The 21362-nt window shown below is 39.0% G+C and overlaps 3 protein-coding genes across 4 annotated transcripts; 2 read left to right on the forward strand and 1 right to left on the reverse strand.

The window, feature by feature from the left end:
- Window positions 1–1060: 1060 nt before the first annotated feature.
- parn (poly(A)-specific ribonuclease (deadenylation nuclease)) lies at window positions 1061–9684 on the forward strand. Of its 2 annotated transcripts, none has more exons than XM_026359071.1 (26): window positions 1061–1165; window positions 1444–1521; window positions 1619–1698; window positions 1997–2064; window positions 2235–2316; window positions 3101–3161; window positions 4090–4258; window positions 4610–4672; window positions 4755–4793; window positions 4880–4922; window positions 5011–5091; window positions 5234–5290; window positions 5521–5598; window positions 5714–5757; window positions 5849–5891; window positions 6276–6351; window positions 6437–6547; window positions 6679–6748; window positions 6826–6881; window positions 7043–7129; window positions 7216–7290; window positions 7382–7556; window positions 7691–7818; window positions 8286–8352; window positions 8440–8597; window positions 9159–9684. In XM_026359071.1, the coding sequence occupies exons 1-26, from the start codon at window positions 1147–1149 to the stop codon at window positions 9203–9205; spliced, it is 2055 nt and encodes a 684-aa protein (XP_026214856.1). In that variant the 5' UTR covers window positions 1061–1146; the 3' UTR covers window positions 9206–9684. The 2 variants fall into 2 exon arrangements, with proteins under 2 accessions (XP_026214856.1, XP_026214857.1); XM_026359072.1 differs by having other exon boundaries at window positions 9162–9684.
- Window positions 9638–16416, reverse strand: LOC113161462 (RNA exonuclease 5). The gene is given in 20 exon segments (XM_026359059.1): window positions 9638–10518; window positions 10594–10697; window positions 10915–11096; window positions 11187–11424; window positions 11426–11542; window positions 11652–11744; window positions 12024–12161; window positions 12253–12369; window positions 12477–12585; window positions 12916–13007; window positions 13295–13397; window positions 13480–13574; window positions 13962–14100; window positions 14214–14329; window positions 14457–14545; window positions 14816–14923; window positions 15127–15247; window positions 15351–15477; window positions 15586–15871; window positions 16334–16416. Coding segments are annotated over 19 exon segments (2388 nt in total). The 5' UTR covers window positions 15840–15871; window positions 16334–16416; the 3' UTR covers window positions 9638–10472.
- A 377-nt stretch (window positions 16417–16793) lies between these two features.
- eri2 (ERI1 exoribonuclease family member 2) lies at window positions 16794–21268 on the forward strand. Its single transcript, XM_026359064.1, has 9 exons — window positions 16794–16960; window positions 17322–17386; window positions 17481–17561; window positions 17672–17799; window positions 17915–18077; window positions 18453–18553; window positions 18873–18954; window positions 19037–19125; window positions 19428–21268. The coding sequence occupies exons 1-9, from the start codon at window positions 16938–16940 to the stop codon at window positions 20901–20903; spliced, it is 2208 nt and encodes a 735-aa protein (XP_026214849.1). The 5' UTR covers window positions 16794–16937; the 3' UTR covers window positions 20904–21268.
- The last annotated feature ends 94 nt before the right edge of the window (window positions 21269–21362 follow it).

Raw genomic sequence — 21362 nt, forward strand, 5'->3', positions numbered from 1 at the left:
ATTTTTGCAAGATTCTGTCAAAAAATATATAATTCTACAGTTTTATGCCCCTGGAGAAAACATTAAAGATAAAATCTGAATCCTGCTTCCCTTCATTAAGGAATAATAGTAGAAAAAAACCTCCTCCTGTCCATGCTTTCTGAAATGTCATCTTTGCATTTCAATGGAGAGAACATCTCACCCCTGCTTCACTGTGAAGACATTTTCTCCTGGAAAAACCTTTTTTATATTCATCATACAATACAAACTGTAATTGCAGGAAATGTCTCTTTGAAAGTCAGTCGCAGCTGCACTGCCAGCCTGACTTCAGAGACACCACCTGACAAAATATCAGGAAATAAAACGAATATGTAGCAGATACGGCCGTGGTCCAGTATGATCCACAAAACACGCTCAAAGCAGATTTTGTGACTGTTGTTAGGAACGTGCAGGCAAATAGCAGTGCGAGGCATTTTGTGCAGAATTTATTCATTCATTCATGGTGTTTGTTGGCTACCTGTCATCACTAAAGTTTAAAAACTAAAAGAAAAAAATCTCATTATGATGGTTATAAATGCCAAGACCACATTATCTGAATTTGGTACTTGAAATTACCTTCATACATTAAGATACTTTATGATTGAATAACTTCTGTTGCCACCGATGTTAGTGGTAACTGACCTTGTGACCTTTAGTAGATAGTTTTGTGATAAAATGTAAATACCCCAACAAAGTACAAGAACCTCAAGATTCTTCCTTGTAAATAAAATAATTAAGTTTACTTATTACCTCTGCAATCTAATTAAGTAAAGGTTGACTGCTATTAGCACAGTACCAAGTAAAGTAAAGTATGAAGACTCAAAGAAACTACAAGACAAATTGTGCAATCACTTAAATGTATTTAATTACTTTACATCAGGATCACCTATATAATTAATACATTTGCGATATGTAATACAATAAATAACAAGTTATATTTACTATAATGCATTACATTTTATATCTAAAACGTGATATTTTCCAGCTGCAGCACTAAATAAATCTCTGGTTCACGGTGCTGGAGCTTGCAGCGCTGCGACCCCGGAAGTGTTTGTGAAGCGGTTAAAAGCCAGTTGACGGAGGCTAGCTAGCTGTTAGCTGTCCGCCGGGTTCAGTCATTGTGCAGGGATGGAGGTGACACGAAAAAGTAAGTAGCCAGACAAATTTTACGCTTGTGATTTTCAGTTCGCTATACACATGATGAAAATGTAATATACCATGCGTTTATAATGCATAAAGCTCTTTTATTTTCCCAGTGTTTGTGCCGCTAACTAGCTTATTAGCTAGCTGCACCAGTTAGCTGTAAGGGATGAGGCATGGCTGTCGGTTTATGTGCTCCTCTGTTGGCTAGCACGCTTTCCGCATCACGATATTGATATTAATGTTATTAATATGCTGATTTGTATGCAAAACGTCTTCCTGCAGATTATAAAGACTGTTTGAACACGGTGTACAGCGCGATAGAGGAGGCAGACTTCCTTGCCATTGATGGGGAATTTTCAGGTAACGTTAACCATGTGGGGTTTTTACTAAAATGGAGATTAAAGGGAAAAGTGTGTGTGTTTGCATGTAAAATGTGACATGTGCGTTGTGTTTTTAGGGATAAGTGACGGTCCTAATGCCAGTGCACTAACCAACGGGCTGGATACGCCAGAGGAGCGGTACACAAAGCTGAAGAAGGTCAGTACTGTAGTTTAAGTACTGCACACTAGCAGTCAAGACAATATTAGTTATATAGTACAACATCACAAATTATGGCTTTACAATCTGGACAGCATGCACCACTTTCTGTCCTGAAATATTCTAGTTGCATAAGGATACACCTTTCCAAAAAACCCTTTTAATATGGGGAAAAAAACCCCAATCTTTCTTTCAGTGTAGATAAACATGCAATAGATGCATTTAATGCAGCCTAGATAGATGGTAAATGTGTAAAAGTTTGTTTAATTCTCTAAAGTGCTTTCTGTCTGTTTACCAGCATTCCATGGACTTTCTGCTGTTCCAGTTTGGATTATGTACATTCAAATACGACCAGACAAAGTCAAAGTGAGTGATGTCTGCTTAACAAAATTCAAAATATCAAATTTCTCTCGAAGGATGTTTATAGGGTTCTATTAAAATGTCTTAGTAGTTATATTTAAAATTTTGAGTGGGTCTACTTGTCAGCAATTTGAATGATTCCACTAACCCTCATTTTATGCTTCCCATCTCTGCAGGTATATCACAAAGACTTTTAATTTTTATATATTCCCAAAACCATTCAACAGGACCTCCCCTGACATAAAGTTCATCTGCCAAGTAAGTTAGTGTGGCTCCTCAGGGTCATTACATTTCTTCTTTGTGACCAACAGATGGAAATATTTTTTGGAAATATTCACATTAGTGTTCAGCTGATTAATCAGGACGATCTTTGACATTTCTAGTTATCAGGATCGGCTAATTAATAAAAAATATCTGCAGACAAATCTGTAGCCTAAACTGGGAGCATTATGTGTGCATATGCCTGAAAATTACAGTGTATATTGTAAAAAAAAATTACTTGGGTGCACCAGTGCAAGTGACTCACTGGGATGCATTTTATTAGTATTTGAAGAGAACAGTGAGTGAGATCAGTGTATGTAAAACTACAGTTTATGGTGTTTGTGCTGCAGCCTCTTTTCTCTTGTCTGCTCTTTGTGACTGAGGGCCATGCTTAGCTTAGTCAGGAGAACAGAATAAGCCCTGGTGAGCTGGGACTAGACAAGTTTACAACTGCACGTTGTCACGGTTGACTTGTGACTGTATACGTGATCAAAAGCCAAATAAAATGTTTGTTTCAGTTAAGTATTCTTGTAATTTGTAATTAAGTTTCTATATTTATCTAATACAAAGGAAGGAAACCATAACATTACAGATCAGTCATCAGCCTCCCTGCTCTCTAAAGACCAGCTTCACCCATTCAAAAGCCCATATCCTTCTACCAGTATATCACATGGTTAAAAATTGTCCCTGAATTTGCTTGATCAGCTGTCAATTGTCAATGTTAGATGTTTGTGTAAAGTTGTGCAAATATATAAATGGAAGATCACTTTTGTGATTCCAGAGTTCCAGTATTGATTTTCTGGCCAGTCAGGGATTTGACTTCAACAAGGTTTTCTGTCATGGTGAGTGTAATGCAACATTAAATTCTCTTAAGTTACAGGCTGAGTAGTACTGGGGATCTGTCAGTATTTGACTAGCAGCTGATTGAAATTCATAGTGCCGAGTATGAAACATTAACATGAGGAGAGCTGGTGGGAATGCTTAGTTTGAATTGTCTACTGATTTAAATTGAATTATTTTCCACTTCGTTCTGCAGGACATTGAGCCATGCTTTATTATGACATTTGAAAGAATTTACAAAAGTGGTTTTCTGTAGGAAACATATTTTGCACTAAAGAGGGAATTTTTGTCAGTACTACATGTCTGTGTTTAAAAAAAATAAATAAATGAAGAAATGTATAAATGGTGTCATCCGTCAGGGCGCTGTAACAGCCAGCTCTGAACCTTTTCGTCTTCCTTCGGATCTGATATTACTCTTTTTGTGAACCTCCTTTCAGACGAGAAAAGTTGAAATACCAATTCAGTCGGAGGTTATGCTAGTCTTTATAGAAACCTAGCCGATATTCAGAGCCTGAATGTCGACTAAAGCTTTTATTTCAAACATAGCTGACTGTGTTCACTGCAGGTAGAGTTTGTGCCACTTATGCTTCACCTCTTCAGAACTGTAATTGCACATAAAAGCTATACAGACTTAGCCCACTTGCAAGAGCTTGTCCTGGTTCACCTGTATTTTCCTCTTCCTGGCTCTGGTAATGTTGTTGACAACACTCAGTAGCTTAGAAATGCAAGACATCTTGTTGAAACATTTTTTTTTTTTTTTTTTTTTTTTTTTTTTTAAAGCTCACAGTAGACTTTCCAGAACATATGTCATCTGACAATGTGTGATGTGATATTTGCAATAATTTAGTTTTTCAGCTGTTCTGGGACAGTCTGTGGTAGAACATCCATCACTACAGAGCAGTAAAATTCAGATGTGTCTGGTTTTCAAAGGAATCCCATACTTGAATCAAGAAGAGGAAGCCCAGCTGAGGGAGCAGACAGAAGAAAGAAGGAATCAACATGCTAACGGTGTAGGGACACCGTCCTACATCTCCCCATCCTCCTCCAAAGGCCCTGCACATATACCTGAGGAACACAAAGACTTCATCAACAGGGTGGTGTAAGTCTTACAGCACACAGTGGTTACTTTGTTTTCTGGTAGATACCAGGCTTTTATTTCTCATCACGCTAATATCAAGAGCTGACAGGGCTGTATATGTGGGTTGAAATGGATGTTGTGCATGGTGGTAACTGCTTAGTTCTCTCACACTAATGAGCTGCAGTTAAAATGGATCGAGCCACGCTTACTGTTCTACGGGGTATACCACCACTGCCCTGATATCTTACCTCTTAGTTGGCTTTGGAATAACCATTTTCCTAAAAGGACCTACAGGAAAGAAGAACATTCTCGCAGTTGTTATAGTTTCTATTCTTTTCTTGTTTGATGATTTCTCTTTAATCTTCCCATCAGAGAGAAGGTCGAAGCTCTCTTTGCTAACTCAGAGAAGACTTTAGACTTGGAACCATGCACTGGGTAATCTATCCCTTCCCTCAGAATCCTTTCTCATGTATATTGTTTGTCTTTGAATCTACTTACATTTATATTTCCTTATCAGGTTTCAGAGAAAGCTAATATACCAGACACTGAACTGGAAGTGAGTGTCGGTCAATGCTTTTTATTATTATTGCTGTTGTTATTGTGTAGGTTGATAAAAGGTTAACATTTGTCTTGTTCTGGCAGATTTCCCAAGGGGCTTCATGTAGAAACCATTGAAACAGAAAAGGTGAGAACATGTTTTGTTTTATCTTATCTTGCCTCCTTTTTTGTTTTGTGTCTGTGTATTTATGAATAAGTCTTTTGTTTGTGTGCAGAAGGAGCGATACATTCAGATCAGCAAAGTGGATGAAGAAGAGAGGAAAAGGAGAGAACAACAGAAACTGGAGAAAGAGCAGGTGAGTTTTGGCTTAAGACTGATATTCCAGTAACACTGTTGATCAAGATGGTGTAAAGAAATGTAGAAATAACCTGGTTGTTGTAATGACTGCTTTACTTTTTAAACTACATCTAACATCCACAATTCTCTGCCACCAACAGGAGGAGCTAAATGATGCTGTTGGCTTCTCCAGGGTTATCCATGCCATCTCCAAATCTGTGAGTTGGCACTTATGTTTGTCTAACACACTAAAACAAACAGTGATAGTCCAAAATATAGCATGTCATGGTTATGAACAAGAGGAAAACGTCTTCACAAAGTGTTTATAGTGCTGCTGTGAACTACATGCCGTCTGTCTACAGCAAATCCATTCTCTACTAGTTGTTTGCAATATTTTTGGTTTAGTAAATATGACTTGTTCTCCTAAACCATTTGATCTGACACATAGGGAAAACTTGTGGTTGGCCACAACATGCTGTTGGATGTGATGCATACCATTCACCAGTTCTACTGCCCTCTGCCAGAGGTAAACACTCAACATGCCGTTTTGAAATACTTTGAATATCTGTCAGCCAGACTTTTACCGCATGAAATAGTAGTTTAAAGCTAAGTTGTATTAACTATGCTCTTTTTTCCCCCAGGACCTTCAAGACTTTAAAGAGGTCACTATGTGTGTCTTCCCAAGGTAATAAGATCACTCTTTTGCTAAATGGACTCTCTTCCTATCAACAGTTGTTGCATTTTGTTATGGTATTTTCTTTTCTGTTCCCTTTAAGGCTTCTGGACACAAAGTTGATGGCTTCCACGCAGCCTTTTAAGGTAACAATATGCTTCACTGCAACAGAATACCAGTGTTAATGGTATCCCTATGAAAAGGAAAAGGGTGGGGGGGAATTATTTGTATTTTATATTTGTGTAGCCAAGTCTGTCATCCTGCGCAGTATAATTATATCAACTGCTACTGTGAAGCAGGTTAGATAGTTTCTTTGTCAGCATGCTTAACCAGTAAATCAGATTATGATTTGAAGTGGGGCTTATTAAATGCTGTTATTTAATTAGGTATGATTATGGCCTGACAGTGCAACTTAATCAAATAAGTAGCTGAAGGCCTTGCCGCCTCCCAAGATTTAGTTGGATCTATTTTATTTTTATTTTTTTTGTATGTAAATATAGTGATTAACTTGGTGTAACCTGTTGTTCTAGGAGTTAATTACCTACACCTCTCTGGCAGAGCTGGAGAAACAGCTGAAGGAGAGCCCTTTTAAGCCACCACAAGTTGGTGAGTACTTAAACTAGTGTTTGGCTGAAATGCTCTTACCCAGCACAAACCTGCTTAACACTTGTTTGTCTTTGCATGGTTGCAGAAACGGCAGAGGGATTCCTTAGTTATAACACAGCCCAGGAGCAGCTCCATGAGGCAGGATATGATGCCTACATCACTGGCCTGTGTTTCATCTCAATGGCAAACTACCTGGGTAAAACATAATCTTAATGTCCATTTTGCAGATACAGAAATCTTATAAAAATGTGTTTTCTCTTACTTGGTAAGAACATTTATTTATTTATTTATTTATTTATTTATTTATTTATTTATTTTTCTTCATAGGTTCTTTTTTGACGCCACCCAAAGCATACATCTCAGCTCGCTCTAAACTCATTGAGCCTTTCTTCAACAAGTAAGTAATTCTGGTGATTAATTTGCAGCTTTGTTTCAAACAAAATACTCATTATATTTGTGCTTTTTGTTCTCCAGGCTTTTCCTGATGAGGATAATAGATATTCCCTACCTCAACCTCACAGGACCTGATTGTGAGTAAAACAATTTAGCACAGCATGGATTTAGGTCAGCAAAGTTGACTGCTGCTTGGATATATTGTCATAATCAAAGCTAAGTTAAAGTTAATTTGTGTCTTGTGTGATGTTTGAAATAACAGAACTTGAAACTGTGTTGTTCTCTTCTGTTCCTACAGTGCAACCCAAAAGAGACCATGTCCTGTATGTCACCTTCCCAAAAGAATGGAAGACTAGTGACCTCTACCAGCTCTTTAGTGCCTTTGGTAAGACATAATATTGAATATTAATTGTTAATTATGCCAGTAAACGGGTGTGAAACACTCACTTTCTGCTTCTGATATTTACTTAGGGAACATCCAGGTTTCATGGATAGATGACACATCAGCATTTGTGTCCCTAAGTCAAACAGACCAGGTGCAAATAGGTGAGTCTGGCCTCTTTTGTCACACCAGGCAGAACTTATTTACTGCGCCTAAAGTGTAGACGTAATCTGTTAACATCCTCCCATTATACAGCCATGAACACCAGCCGCTATGCAGAGAGCTACAGAATCCAGACATATGCAGAGTATATCCAGGGAAGGCAACAGGAGAAAGAGAAGCTTGGCCAGACAGCCAAAACCTGGGGAGAGGACAGCTGGGTCAAACCTCACTACATCTCCTCCACTACTTGTGGTTTTGGATATCCCAGGTGCACCAGGGCTGCTGTACACTGTTTTGTCAACATAATCAATGAATTAATCTCTTGCTAAGGAGTTTCTTTAGGTACACACATTTTCTGTTTAAACTGATGTATCTATAACCCCTTTCTTTTTTTGGTTTTAGAGGTTTGAGGAAGCGCAGCATCAGTCCTGTTCAAGGAGAGTCAGGGAGCGGAGAGGCTCTAATTACAGACGGCTGGAGTCACTATTCATATGCGGATAGCGCAGGCAGCAAGAAGATGAAAACTGATGGTGTGTGAATGCATATGTACCTACTTTCTAGCTGTGCTGTGGTTCCATGCATCAGGTTTCCTAGGAAAGTACTTAGTAGAGGCACAGTGTGCCCTGAGGGAGAGGCCAGAAGGCACTGTGAATAATCATCACTGACTGAGGACTTTATATTTGTATTGATGACCATCTGCTCCTGAATACATTGGTCTACTGCATTCTTGATTGTCCCCTGCACACAATTTTACTTGGTATTTTATTTTAGTGATCACTTATTTCAGTTGAAGAAACAAATTATACACTACGAATGCTATGATTTGTAACGAGACTAAATGGATCATTTGTAGCTCCAAGCTTGATGAGTGCATGCCTTCTAACTTCAAAGGTTCTCTCATTCTGTACTTTCTGCTTGTTTGAGACCTGTTCATTACTGGTAAAATATACATAGGTCTAAGATAGGTTCTCATGCACCAGTTGTCATTGTTTCCTAGATGCTTGTGGACAGTCAAATACTGAAGCTGTTGAGAGCAAGACATCCGAGGGATGGCTAAAGACGACGTAAGTTTAATGCACTGCTCTTATATGCTGTCACTATAATCCTGTTTGTTGTGATTTAAGTCTCTTGATGCTTGCTGTGCTCTGCAGAGACTCATCTGATTCCGCTGGGTTAAGTCCAGTCCCTGATGAGGAGGAAAATCCTCAGGGCACAGATCCAAGCAACGATGCTGATGGGACAGTCACCTGGCAACAAGCCTCGACAGTCCAGGGGAGGAAAGGTCGAAAGAAGAAAAAGAAGTCTGAAGGTTTGTCAGGCCTCGTTAACCATCTGAATTAGATGTCTGCTGTGAGGGAAAGATACTTAATTTATATTTTCCAGTCTGCGCAGCAGTGGTTACAATACAAAGAGTAAATATTAATGATTATAGACTATAATTAACAGGGCTATGATACAACTTATTCACTGAAAAGCAAACTGGGTAACATTATAATTCATAAAATCAACAATAAAACATGAATGTTATTTACTTTTTTAAGACTACTACTGTGTAGATTGCCCTGTTTGCTCACAATTTGTGGAATTGTATACCAGCATATTGTTTTGTATGTTTTTTTTCCTTGATGACATCTGAGCAGGTTAATTTATCATAAACAAAATGACATGCTGAGGTATGTAGTGTCTAGACTTAGAACTGAGGAAATCAATCTTGTTTACACTGATTAATGCATTACTGTCAAGGCACTCACCGTCATGACAAAAAGGGTTAAATATCCAAATTAAAAACATGATTTCTATGTCATTGTTTGCTTTTTTGTTTTGTATTTTTATTTTATTTTTTTCTTTCTTCGGTCTCCCTCTCCTGCAGCAGCTGAATCTACAACATCGCTGTTTGAGGTCCCAGAAGTCTGGTAGCAAGAGGTGATGAGTGGCGAGACCACTTGTCCAGACCGTGCTCCTGCTCAGTCTCTTCCTAAGCACTTGGGACCCTCTCGTGTAAGATGGTGCATCCCCTAAATTTATCTGTTCACTCAACAGCTGTGGACACAGTGTCCAAAGCTACCAGCCAAGCTACCTGACTGGACTATGGAAATAGAACACAAGCCATAACCACATCTGCCATATTCTGATCTGATACCAGAGGGGCAGGCAACTCTACTGGGTAAATACAAATACACCACTGTCTTGAAAACCTACTACAGAAATGTTGATTTATTCTGTGTCCGGACTGGAACCTGCCACCGTTCATCATTTTTTATTATGTCACCTCTAATCAGTCTTATATTTTGTGAACGTGAGTTGTGTGCGAGTTTGTGCATGTGAGGGAGATGTAGTTTTTCTCTAGTCTTTGTATCCCTGTGAATCCATTTCATTAAATGTGTAAAAAAAAAAAAGGAAAAATACCACTTGACAGGTCCCAGAGTTGATAATGTCAGGGTAATTTAGTATTTTAATGCAGTAAAATATTTTTTCCCATTTTAAGACTTAACTTCTGTCAAATCAACCGGTTTTATCAGGCATAAGCTTATCAGTGATAAAATATTTATTATTGGTGGCATTTTGACCCTACATGAGAGGTGCTTGGTTTTTTTTCTTTGTACAGACTTGTATTTCTTTACCTTTTGTGTTGAATGTTTTTGTTACTGTGCCAACCCGCAACAATGTCAAAGTATGTCCTAATGCAAAAAATGTAAACGTTAAGAAGACGTATACATTTTTGTAAAAGCAAGTTTAAAAAATCCTTAAATATTTCCTTTGAAAAGGGGGAAAAAAATTAAAGAATGTTTCTTAGTATCAGTTTGTTTCATTTTTGTTTTTTTGCGTAGGTGTGGGAAATTTTCCACGTGAAGTCATTGTATTGCAGCTGTTGTCTTTATTACAGTAAATTTAAAAATGTCCTAGTAAAATCACAAGACTAGTTGCCAACAACAATAATGCACATTAGGATTACTTATTTTCAATTATGCCGCTTGTACAAAACTATTTCAGTACTGCACTTGACTTCCAAAGGCACGTGTATCATGCAGACTTCCAGCTGTCAACTCCAAGTTAAAATACACTGTAGTAAAGTCCCATTTTTAAAAAGTGACAATTTATTTAAAAAAAAAAAAAAAAAAACTATTTTCCCATTATACACAGTGCAAGTTCAAGCTTGTACGTAGAGCAGGATCACTTAAGACTTTCACTTGACCTCCAGGAAGCACAAACCATGAAGGTGGCCGTGAGCACTGGGAAAGAGAAGAGATGGTTTAGGAAGATTTAACTTACTAACTGGTTTTCCCAAATATTATCGGAGTCCTCACCTGTTCTGTCCAAGCAGCACAACCACTGATAAGGTGCAGTCTGGCAGAGATCGGAAGAGCTTCGCCAGGCGGCGGTCCAGCTTCTTCATGAGTTCTGACTGGTCCTACAGATTAGATACAACCATGACTCTTTAAGTGTGATAAACATTCAGAAAAATCTAATCACAAAAGATATTTGTAACTCAAGCATAGCATACTTCACATTCCTAAATTAGGGCTGACACTGACTGAAACTCTTCACACGACAAATTGCACCATGCTATAATTTTGTCTACACATTGGATTTAAGAATGCAGGACTCAACGCAACTACCTTTTTTACCTGAGGATTGGTGTGCATGTGTGCCCTTTCCTCCCCAGTATTTATTGTAGTCACTGGTGTTGTCATTGCAACCCATGAAGACAAGTGGGGAGGAGTGATGGATGGACAGATAAGGTAGTTCTCCTTCCAGATGTCCTCAGAAGAAGTGAGAGCTGCATGTTTGCCCTCAGATCTCTTGAACTCTGTCAACCAGACACAAAGTGGAAACCTTGTGTTTGTCTGGACACTGACAAACACAACTAGAGATAACACCATACTTGTTTTTTACTCACTTATGAATGCATGTTTTCCAGGTTTGGCAGGCAGGTCGATTCTTTCCACTGCACCAAAGTGTCCAAAGGTTTCTCTTAATTTCTCCTCGGACAGTTTCGATCTTGTGGTTTTGAGCTGCAGCCATTTACCATTTACATCAGCAGGGGGCAACCCATTTGCTGTGTCTGCAGAAGTTACACCTGGACATTTAGCATCTAAGATGTGTCCATTGACCTTTGCAGAATTCTTTATGCACTCCTGCTATGTGTGGGTTTAATTGAACAGTGTAGAGGTGACTGTTGTTCAGTGTGTCATTCATCAGTGCATCAAGGCTCAGATCCAGGTCTAACATTGACTCATGAACAGGCCTCTGGACCTAGAAAATTCAGATACACTGCATTAGAGCAGCTTGCAAACGTTTGGTCATTTAGCTCTTAACTGTAACAAGAATAAATAACAAGTGGCCAAAGAAAAGGGTGAGTTACCTTGATTGACTGTCCCTGCACATTAAGTCCATTCAGAGTTTTTATTGCCAGCATAGCTCCCTCCAGCAGGTCAAACTCTATCTCTGCATGAACCTGGAGAGAAAACATGATCAGGAATAACAAATATTTCTAATAAAACACATCCAGAGAGAGGAACAAGTATGAACAACTCTTTTAATAGAAGGTGAAGCAGAGAAAAATATTTCTGTCAAGTTATGTGAGAACCTGGTCCCTCTGGGTCAAAGTGGTAAAAAGATCTGAAATAACTCAAACGTCCATGTAAATACAGCTCATCACATTTTATTTTTATATAAATACCAGTAGATATTTATTAAACTCTAAATTAAACACCATAATCCAGGTGAGACGTACTCTGACAGCTGTGTTCAGCATTTTGATTTTCCGAACTGGTCCACAGCAACGAAACAGCTTCCTCACATCTCTCTGGGAGAAACCTACAGGTAACGGCCCAGCGAACACTACACACATATCCCGAAGATTTGCATACACCTGCAGGATAAATACACACACGGTAATCAGTACATTAAACTAGCAGCATGAGACATTTTAAATGCATGATGCTGTGAAAGAGTGACCTCACCCTGTGGTACTGCTGCTCCTGATGAGGAATACACCTCTTCAGCTGGTCGGAGAAGGATGAGAAATGGAGCACTGAGAGAAACGGACACTTGGTCTTTCTAGTGAAAGAAGCCAACACCTGAGTGAGAAGGAAACGGTTTCAGAGTAGAAAAGAAGACAAAAACACTCAAACATATTTGCAGAAATCATCTGTTGCTGTGAAACACGTATCTATAAACATGTCACCTCTTTGTCAGAGTTGTGCCATTGCTGATTAGACAGATCCAGACTGATGTCAGCACGCTTTCCCAAATAGGCAACAGAGCGGCCAAGTGTCTTCAGTATATCAGCAAACCTGCTTGAGAGAAATTCGAAACATCATTTCAGCAGAATGTGTAATGAGGTGGATTTAAATGTGTTCATTAATGATAGAAGATATGTTCACTCAGATTTTTATGAGAAATTAAACATCATAAACTCTCTGGTTGTAGCTGAAATGATTCTGTAGGACAACAAAAATGTAGTCAACGTACAAAGACTAATTTATCAGTCAGCTGACTCTAAACTTGGTCCATAGTGTCTGGTCAGTGTCTGAGTGGGTTTCTGTTTATTTCACTATAACAAATGTGAAGAACTTTTTTTTTTTATAATGGTTGATCACGTAGTGTTTTAGAGGGCACAGTACCTGTGACTTGTTGGGGGGACAGCTGCACAGTCATCATCAGTCTCCTCCACTATTGTGTATCCCCACAGCTCCTCCAGATGATGCTCTACAACCTGACAGAGCGTACACATAGAAAAGGTTGTGTCAATATCGTGTGTGGAATTACTTAAGTTGTGGGGACAGAAATCTGTTTACACAGCTACAGTGTGGGGGCTTGCCTTCCTTTTGGGACCAAGACGTTCCCATAATATAAATCGCTTGATTTGGGTTAGTTTTATACCAGTAGAGAATAATATAGGTAAAGGTTAAGGTAAGTCTCTAGGAAATTAGTGTAGTCAATGTAGTGTCCTCTGAAGTGATGGAAACACGACTGTGTGTGTGTTAGAGATCAACGGGATACCTGACGAGGTCCTGTTCTAATGAAGTACTGGGCCAGCTCCAGGGCTGCCACAGCATCTTCAATGGGATTATGTCCGTTCTTCTCTTCAGTTTGAATTTGCCTCCTGGGACACAAGTGTAAAATTAAATTATCAGTCACGGTGGGTGAGAGAGACACACAGGCAGAAGGAGAAACAGGCAGCTTACTTCAGCACTGTCTCAGCCAAGGCCTTGAGCTTAAACCTCTGTCCATATTCTCTCCTGTACAGCAGTGAGGTGTCGATTACATGCTGGTGGATGAGCTACAGGGAGGACAGAGACACGATACAGGTCAAAACTTCATTTTTATTTATTTAAAAAAAAAACACTAAATGAAAGAACAGTCTGGACAGGAGAGATGTCCGTACTTTACTGAAGTTCACTTTAGTTTAGTACACCTCAGAATCAAAGAAAAGCATGGCATTTAGATAATGAATGACTAGGACACCAGAAGAGAGAAAAACAGTGTTGACATTTTCTTACTAAATGCACACTTCTCTCTAATTTCTCTGCAGTTATGTATGCAAAGCTTCACCTCCCTCGTCTCATGAAAGATTCAAACACAAGAGGAGCAAGGCACACTCAGCATTCACGCATGTTTTGATTCAAAGTTGCTGCAAGCTGAAATGAAAATGTCAGTAATCCCTCACTTTCAGAGCGATGAGGTCGTTGTTAAGCGAATGGCCGACCAGAACGGCGTCCCATGGCAACAACGCCCTGAGCTTTGCCTGAACGTCCCGCAGGGTGGTTGTGATTGGTTGCAACATTTCTGCAGTGATACCAGAGAACCTATCAGAAGACACCCAGCAACACAGGCAACATGAATGTAGTTTAACATTTATTCATATTATGTGTTGTAGGTTATCAATAATAGAGCTTTATATATGCATGTGCATGTGTACTTAGTGAGGTAGTTGAGGATTCGGTTGGGAGGTTTCACCAGTTCATCCAAAACACAGTTCCCATCACTATCAACCAGAGAAACACGGGCCAGCTCGTAGCCCTTTTCTGTCAGACACTGAAACACATCATAAAACACTGATGAACTGTTGGGAAATGATGGACGATCTCATGACACAATATTGTGTAGAACTAGATTCTTCTATGGAAAGAAACAATGAAGTACATGATTGAAAGCATCTCACCATTTCACAGTCGAGTCCATACAGAGGGCTACTGTCCGTCACATGGTCAACGCTGTCTGTGCTCACGAATCCCTCAAAACCTGTCATTCCTGCATCACATGAAACAAAGTAGGGAGTGAAAAAGCCAAGACGAAGGCAGACACCCCAACAAGCTGGCTCAATTTAAAATTCCATCTCTTCTTCTCTGTTCAGACAGCACTGTTGTTTTTACACCCAAAACTGAGCTTTTTGGAAAAAGTCTCCAGAGTAGATACATCTAAAAATACTGTCATTGCATTTTAGTGAGGACGGGGAAATCAGAACCTCTGGAAAACAATATCATACAGCCTGCCTGCTAATTTATTCAGGGAGAGACTCGCCTTTGACCGGGTAGTGTCTCTTGATCATCTCTTGCTGGGTGAGAACATATGCTGTCAGTCCTTTCCTCTGTGTCCCAAACTTCATGATTACTGGGTGACTCCGCAGAGCTGCAGCAGTGCACAAACACACACTCAGTTAAAGTAAATGTACTCACAGCGCAAAACAAACACATAACACAAAATGATATGATAACTACATCTGTAACAATGCATCATTATTTAACATGAAATTATATATTGTTTGCATTTAAAATCAATGAGATACTCACAACCTATACGTATATGAATATATGTGCATACATGCTTCTCACCGTTGTCTAATTTATTATTTCCTTTGTTTATTTGGGAAAGTGTTGGACCATCTGATTTAGCAACTTCACTGCTAAAGATTTCAGACACTACGTTGTTAGATGATGGAGTGAAGGTGACTCTCTGTAATAGCCGGATAAAAGAAGACATCAATCAAAATCCAACACACATGCTGTGAGTTGAATTTCTCTCTCAGTTTACATTTACATCCCCTCTGCTTACTTACAGTGGTGTAGTTGCTCCTGAGGTGTCGCATGGTGAGGTAGTGTTCGTAAAAGTCACTCTGGGTCAGGCCCTCGACAATCACAACGTTCACACCTTTAACCTTCCTCTGATGGTGAAGACGGCACCAACTGGAGAAAAGACAGGAGGATGAAGAAATAAAAAAGGCATGTAGTCTGCAGGGAGATATTTAATGAACACTGATGGAACAGATAACATTTTACTACAAAAGTCATTACCTGGGCTGTTTGATGCCACCTGCTTTCCCCAGTGCAGCATAATGCAGCAGCTCTGTCAGCTCCTTCAGTGTAATTGGTTGTTGGAGGCGGTCGAGCAGCACAGAGATCCGCGATGAGTGGGGTGGCCGTGCACACTCCACCACCTCCTCACCTTCCTGCTCAGCCTTTAATCTTTTGGCCTTCTCATGTGTGGTGGGAGCGATGTTCTTCCTTTTCTTTTCCTTGTATGTTGCTGCTGCTGAGGAAGCCTCCATGTTCAAGCTGATGTGTTTTCTTGTAACTCCTGCTGATTGTTTACACACAGATTTATGTACATCTAAGTTAGTTATCTAAACATGCTCTCCTTTAAATTTGCACTCAAACTAATGTTTTGGTATATTTACAATGCCTCAGACAGTGAGGGGAAACCAGTAAAAGCTATTTAACTTAATATGTTAATAACATGTATCTCTGCATCTCTAGCTGAGGACCTACACTGTGACTTCTTTACCTTTAAAACCTATAAAACAACAAAGTGACAATGAGGACAAGTAGACTGGCTAAACCTAAACTAGACTGATTTCTTTAAGCTTTATTGCTAGCAGCTGATGAATGGATTTGTCTGTCACAGTTAGTTTTAGTTCTTAGCAGTGTCATCACTCTACAGTTTTTGCTATAGGGGGAAACTTTTAGGACGTACATTAATACAGAAACTGTGATACGGAGTATTTTGTTCAGTATAAAGGTAGAGAATAAAACAGTGTAATACCAGCTGTTGTTGGTCCTGTTAGCTCCTGCTTCGTGTTTTCCTCAACTGCTCCTGGCTAAAAACACATGGCTGCTGTCCCTCACCACGTTACATTAGAGACAGTTTGAAATACTAACGCTACTTCCGGTTTGTACCTTTACAAGTCAACTCAATCACTTACATGTGCCAAGTTTTTATCTGGTATATGCAGTTAGACTTGCGCAGATTTCACCGTGCTTCGTCTGAGAAAAAGGAATCTACAACCAAAACTAACACATGTTCGTATATAAGTATTTGTATGCATGCTGTCCAGCCTGAGCTCGGGGTTGAGTACAACATCATGCTTTTATTTTGATATAAAATGGTAAAACCGGAAGTGCGTTTGGATCAACTCCGCAGACTTTTTCATTATCGATTCTGTGTCTCTGCAGTCGATTAAACTGCCTCGTGGGCACAACTAATCGAGCACAGAGTGATGGTATTTAAAAAAACAGCGCGATCGGTTCTTTATTAGAAAAGTGGCGTTAATGTTAGCTAGTGAAAATATCCTTATATTGTACAGCTTCAGCTTTTCCACCAAATTATTAACGAAATCGTATTGCTAGTTCGACTTTACGGTCCGGGAATGTCTACAAAGAAACTGGCGAAGTAAGTATCCAACGTTAATAGATAGCTAAACCATCAGCAACTGGCTAGCTAACTAACTCAAATAACAAACAGATGTAGCTACAGTTTAATACCCTAGAATATTAGAGTATCTGGTTTTAAAGATTTGTGTTTGGTCGAGTGTTTTAATATGTTGGGTTTAAATCGTTTGGAGCAGCACCTAAAGAATTGTTTATCCAATTAGTTAATATTATGTTCAGTACCTGGTAGTAAGTTAGTATGCTAACTTGTTACGTCAGGTTATGGTAAGTAGGATCTGGCAAAACAGCATTAATTTAAAAAGTATATAAAAATCCCATGCTGGGATTATTTTTTCATTCTTCTTTAATCTGTCCTTCCACAGAGAATTAGGATTGTTGAGGCAGAGAAGTCAGTCTTCTAGTGAGTCAAGGAAATCAGTGCTTTCAAGTAAGTATAGCTGAATTGATGGTGTGTATGACAAGAGGACATTTTCACCCCGTACTACTGTGTTGCAGATGAATAAAATAATCTTTTGTTTTAGATCAATTATTTTCATACCTGATTGTGATTGACTTTGAGTCCACTTGCTGGAGAGAGAAAAACAACTACAGCCAGGAAATAAGTAAGCACACACACACCTAATTTTTTTTTTCCTTCTCGTGTGCAGCATGTTCTTTTTCAAACATTTTTTCTGATAACTAGTGTCCCTGTTTCTTTGCTCACTCTATACAGTTGAGTTTCCTGCTGTTCTACTGAACACGTCTACAGGAGAGATTGAGTCAGAGTTCCACTCATATGTTCAACCCCAAGAACACCCCATTCTGTCAAAGTTCTGCACTGAACTGACGGGGATTACACAGGTGTCTATGCACAGTCTTAAATACACTGCTACAAAGACTGTTGTGCTTTCCAATTTTGTTTGCCTGTATAGTTTTACATTGTATCTGATATCTTCATCATATCTCTGTTTTATAGATGCAGGTCGAGGCAGGGATCCCCCTCCAGATCTGTATTTCTCGGTTCAGCCGCTGGTTGCAAAACCTGCAGCTTGAGATGGGAGTGGTCTTTCCCAACAGACAACAGAGATGTTCTGAACCTTCACCGTCTCAAAAGCTGTGTACTTTCCTCACATGGTCAGGTAAAAGTCATTAATATTGAACTACAATTGGTAATTGTTACCATAAAGTGTAGCATAAACCCGTAAGCCTCCTTTCTCTTGGTCTTGTCCTCAGTTAAAGAGGTTATGTACAGTATATAAGTAAAGATCACACAAAATGTTTACTTGAAAGCTATTCATATCCTGATACATAACATTTGTAGAAGCACTAATATAGCTAATTTTTGGATTTGTGGATCCAGATAGAATACATATTGTCATAGCTAGGGAAACATGGTGTTATCACAACAGCCTAGGTTTTATTTTTAATTTACTTTAATTAGTGAAATGACTAGCATATTACATGGAAAATAACATTTTCAATTTCAATATATCGGCATCTGCATTGCGTATCAGACTGGGATCTCGGAGTTTGTTTGCAGTACGAGTGTAAGCGCAAGCAGCTTCATAAACCTGATGTTCTCAACAGTTGGATAGACCTGAGAAACACATACAGGGTAAGTAGAAACTTGTTTGCCTTCTCTTACAATGTCTGTTCTCATTAATGCTCTTTCATTTGTGATTAACACCTAAAGAAATAAAAATAATAATTTTGTAATTTGCAAATCACCCATCATGCTCATTGTTTCGTATGTACAATTTTCCTGTTTTTATTGTAATGACATACATATATAGCTACCAGAGCCCTGAGTAAAATATTAAAATTTCAGAAAAATTAAGTAATTTTTCACGCATATTTTAAGTTTGACGAGGTTAATTATTATAATATTATTTTGGCACTTGTGTTACAACAGATTTTTCTTCTTTTGCATGCAGTTGTTTTACAACAGGAAACCCAAAGGCTTGAATGGCGCCTTGCAAGATCTTGGAATACAGTTTTCAGGAAGAGAACATTCTGGTACAATATAAAATAAAACTTTATTGTTCTAAAAAAATAGGGATGATCTTAAGTCTTAACCTTACTTTTCCTCTTTTCTCAGGTTTGGATGACTCTCGAAATACAGCTAAGCTGGCAGCAAGAATGATGAGGGATGGATGTATAATGAAGATTACTAGGAGCCTGGAGAGGGTGAGTGGCCGTTCAGCGACGCATGCCAACTCCTAAATCCCTGACCTTCTTCTGTCTCTTCAAGCAAAACTATTTGTAGAGAAAGTTTTTGTGTAAGCTTATTTGGTTCTGGGGGGTTTTATAAGTAAAATTTTGTGCTTAATATAAATAAACAAATATAAAACTTGGTTTGTTGAACTCATAAACCATGAGTTTCATACATATTAACTGGTTCAATTATTTAGTCTTTTCTGATTAATGCATTGTCGAATTTCTAGCTGTTACTTTCTAATTATAACTTTCACCTAATTTTCTCCTCATAGACCCCATCAATGGTCAAACCCATGTTTGGACACACAGCTGCAGAGAAGAAAGAAAAAACAAATGCCAAAAAAAAGGAAAATACACCAATCATAAACACACCCTCATCATCAAGGATTCCTCTCTTATCATGTCAAATTAAATCATGTTCAGAGAACAAAGAATCTCTGGATACAAAAAAAAACTCAAGTTCAGTTCAGGAACCTGTTCAAGTCTGTCAAAGCCTGATCTCACCAACGACGCTGCTTAATGGTTCAACTACACCACTATGGGGACACAACAGCAGCAAGTCAGTTAAAAAGGAGGCTGTGACAGATAATTCCTTTTCAGTTATTATAAACTGTGCTTCACCACACAATAACAACAGCAACAGCCATGTTCTGTGTTCTACTACTGTGGGCTGTCTTTCAAATCTGCCACAACCAGAGCATTCAGAGACTTCAGCAACAGTGGAACTTGTGGAGAAAGAGGAAAGTGAAGAAATTGTACTGGAAACAGAGGACAGATGTGGTTCATATGATGATGTTGTATTAGAGGGTGATGATATTACTGATGGAACTGATGGTGGGTACATATCAGCCTTTGACAGTGAATGTTATGTGTGGGAAGAGCCCAATAATTCACACAGGATAAGAGATCTGTACACATTAAGGGACAATATGATTGTTGAAAACCCTACAACTGAAATTATGACCAGTGAGTTATCCACAACCTCTCTGTCTAGAAAGAAAGTGAGATCCCCTGTTAAGATCTCAGATCAGTCTGCGAAGATGAGGCCGCATTCAGTGGTTTCAGAGTCAAATGCATACTTTGCTGTTCCTAAGACTGTTACTTGGGGCTCCAAAACACATCAGCCAAAAACAGGGATGCAATTTCACAAAACATCAGATGGGCCTCCAAAAAACTTTAAACCAAACTCTTCAATCAAGTCTTTTGTCCCAGAAAAGACCTCTACCCCTAACACCTCAATTGCTCGGCCCAAACCAGTCAACTCACAGCACATGAAGCAAAGACAGACTCCAAAATCTTCCTTTACCATTTACACTGAACCAGCAAAACAAACTACAACGCCCTCCTGCCGCCCCTTAAGTGTCTCTCTGTACACCCCCAAGAACATCCTCTCTACCTTATCAACCAACACACTCCCCTCGTCTAGCCGTTCCTTCCTTCCTGTAAAATTGAAGAAAGATGGAAAGGTCACCTCTCCATTGTGTGAATGTGGCCGACGTGCAAAGCGTCAGGTCGTATCTAACGGGGGTCCCAACCAAGGGCGAGCTTTTTATTGCTGTCCAGTTCGCCGGTCAGGCAGTGGGGGAAGGATACAGAAGGGGTGCAATTTTTTTAAGTGGGAGACATCTCTGACAAAGAGCAGTACAGTTGCCTGTCCTGCTGTCAGGTCCTCAGTTTCACTCTGTCAGATCGATTCTACTCTCAACTATCATCTGCAACAAAGCTCAAAACTAAGAAAAAGCTATTAATGTGATGGGGAAATTCCACCATTCACACACAGACAGTTTCTGGAGATTTGTATTGTGTTTGTTAATCTGTGTCTGTAGTATTTTTAAAAAAGACAAACCACAAGCTTTATTTATTCCAATACCGAAAATATTGGAGAGGTCTTCTATGAAGTATATGAATATATCAGATGAAGTCCTTATTTAAGTGGTATTTTACTAACTAAAGTTATGGGATCCAGTTTTGATAATTGATTGTCAGTTGCTGAACTTAATCACTGCCAGAGGGTTGCTTTTCGGTTTACCTGAAGAAGACCTGACTTTGTAATCAGTAACGAATCAACAATAAACAATAATTATGGTCATGCAAAAACAAATCTATGTTTTAAAGTAAATGTACAATTGTAGTTGTTTATAAAAAGTGTAATATGTTTTACTTATTTTACGTACTCTGGAGAACTAAATGTTTAATAACACAACATA

This window comes from Anabas testudineus, chromosome 1 (genome assembly GCF_900324465.2).
Source record: "Anabas testudineus chromosome 1, fAnaTes1.2, whole genome shotgun sequence".
Taxonomy (NCBI): domain Eukaryota; kingdom Metazoa; phylum Chordata; class Actinopteri; order Anabantiformes; family Anabantidae; genus Anabas; species Anabas testudineus.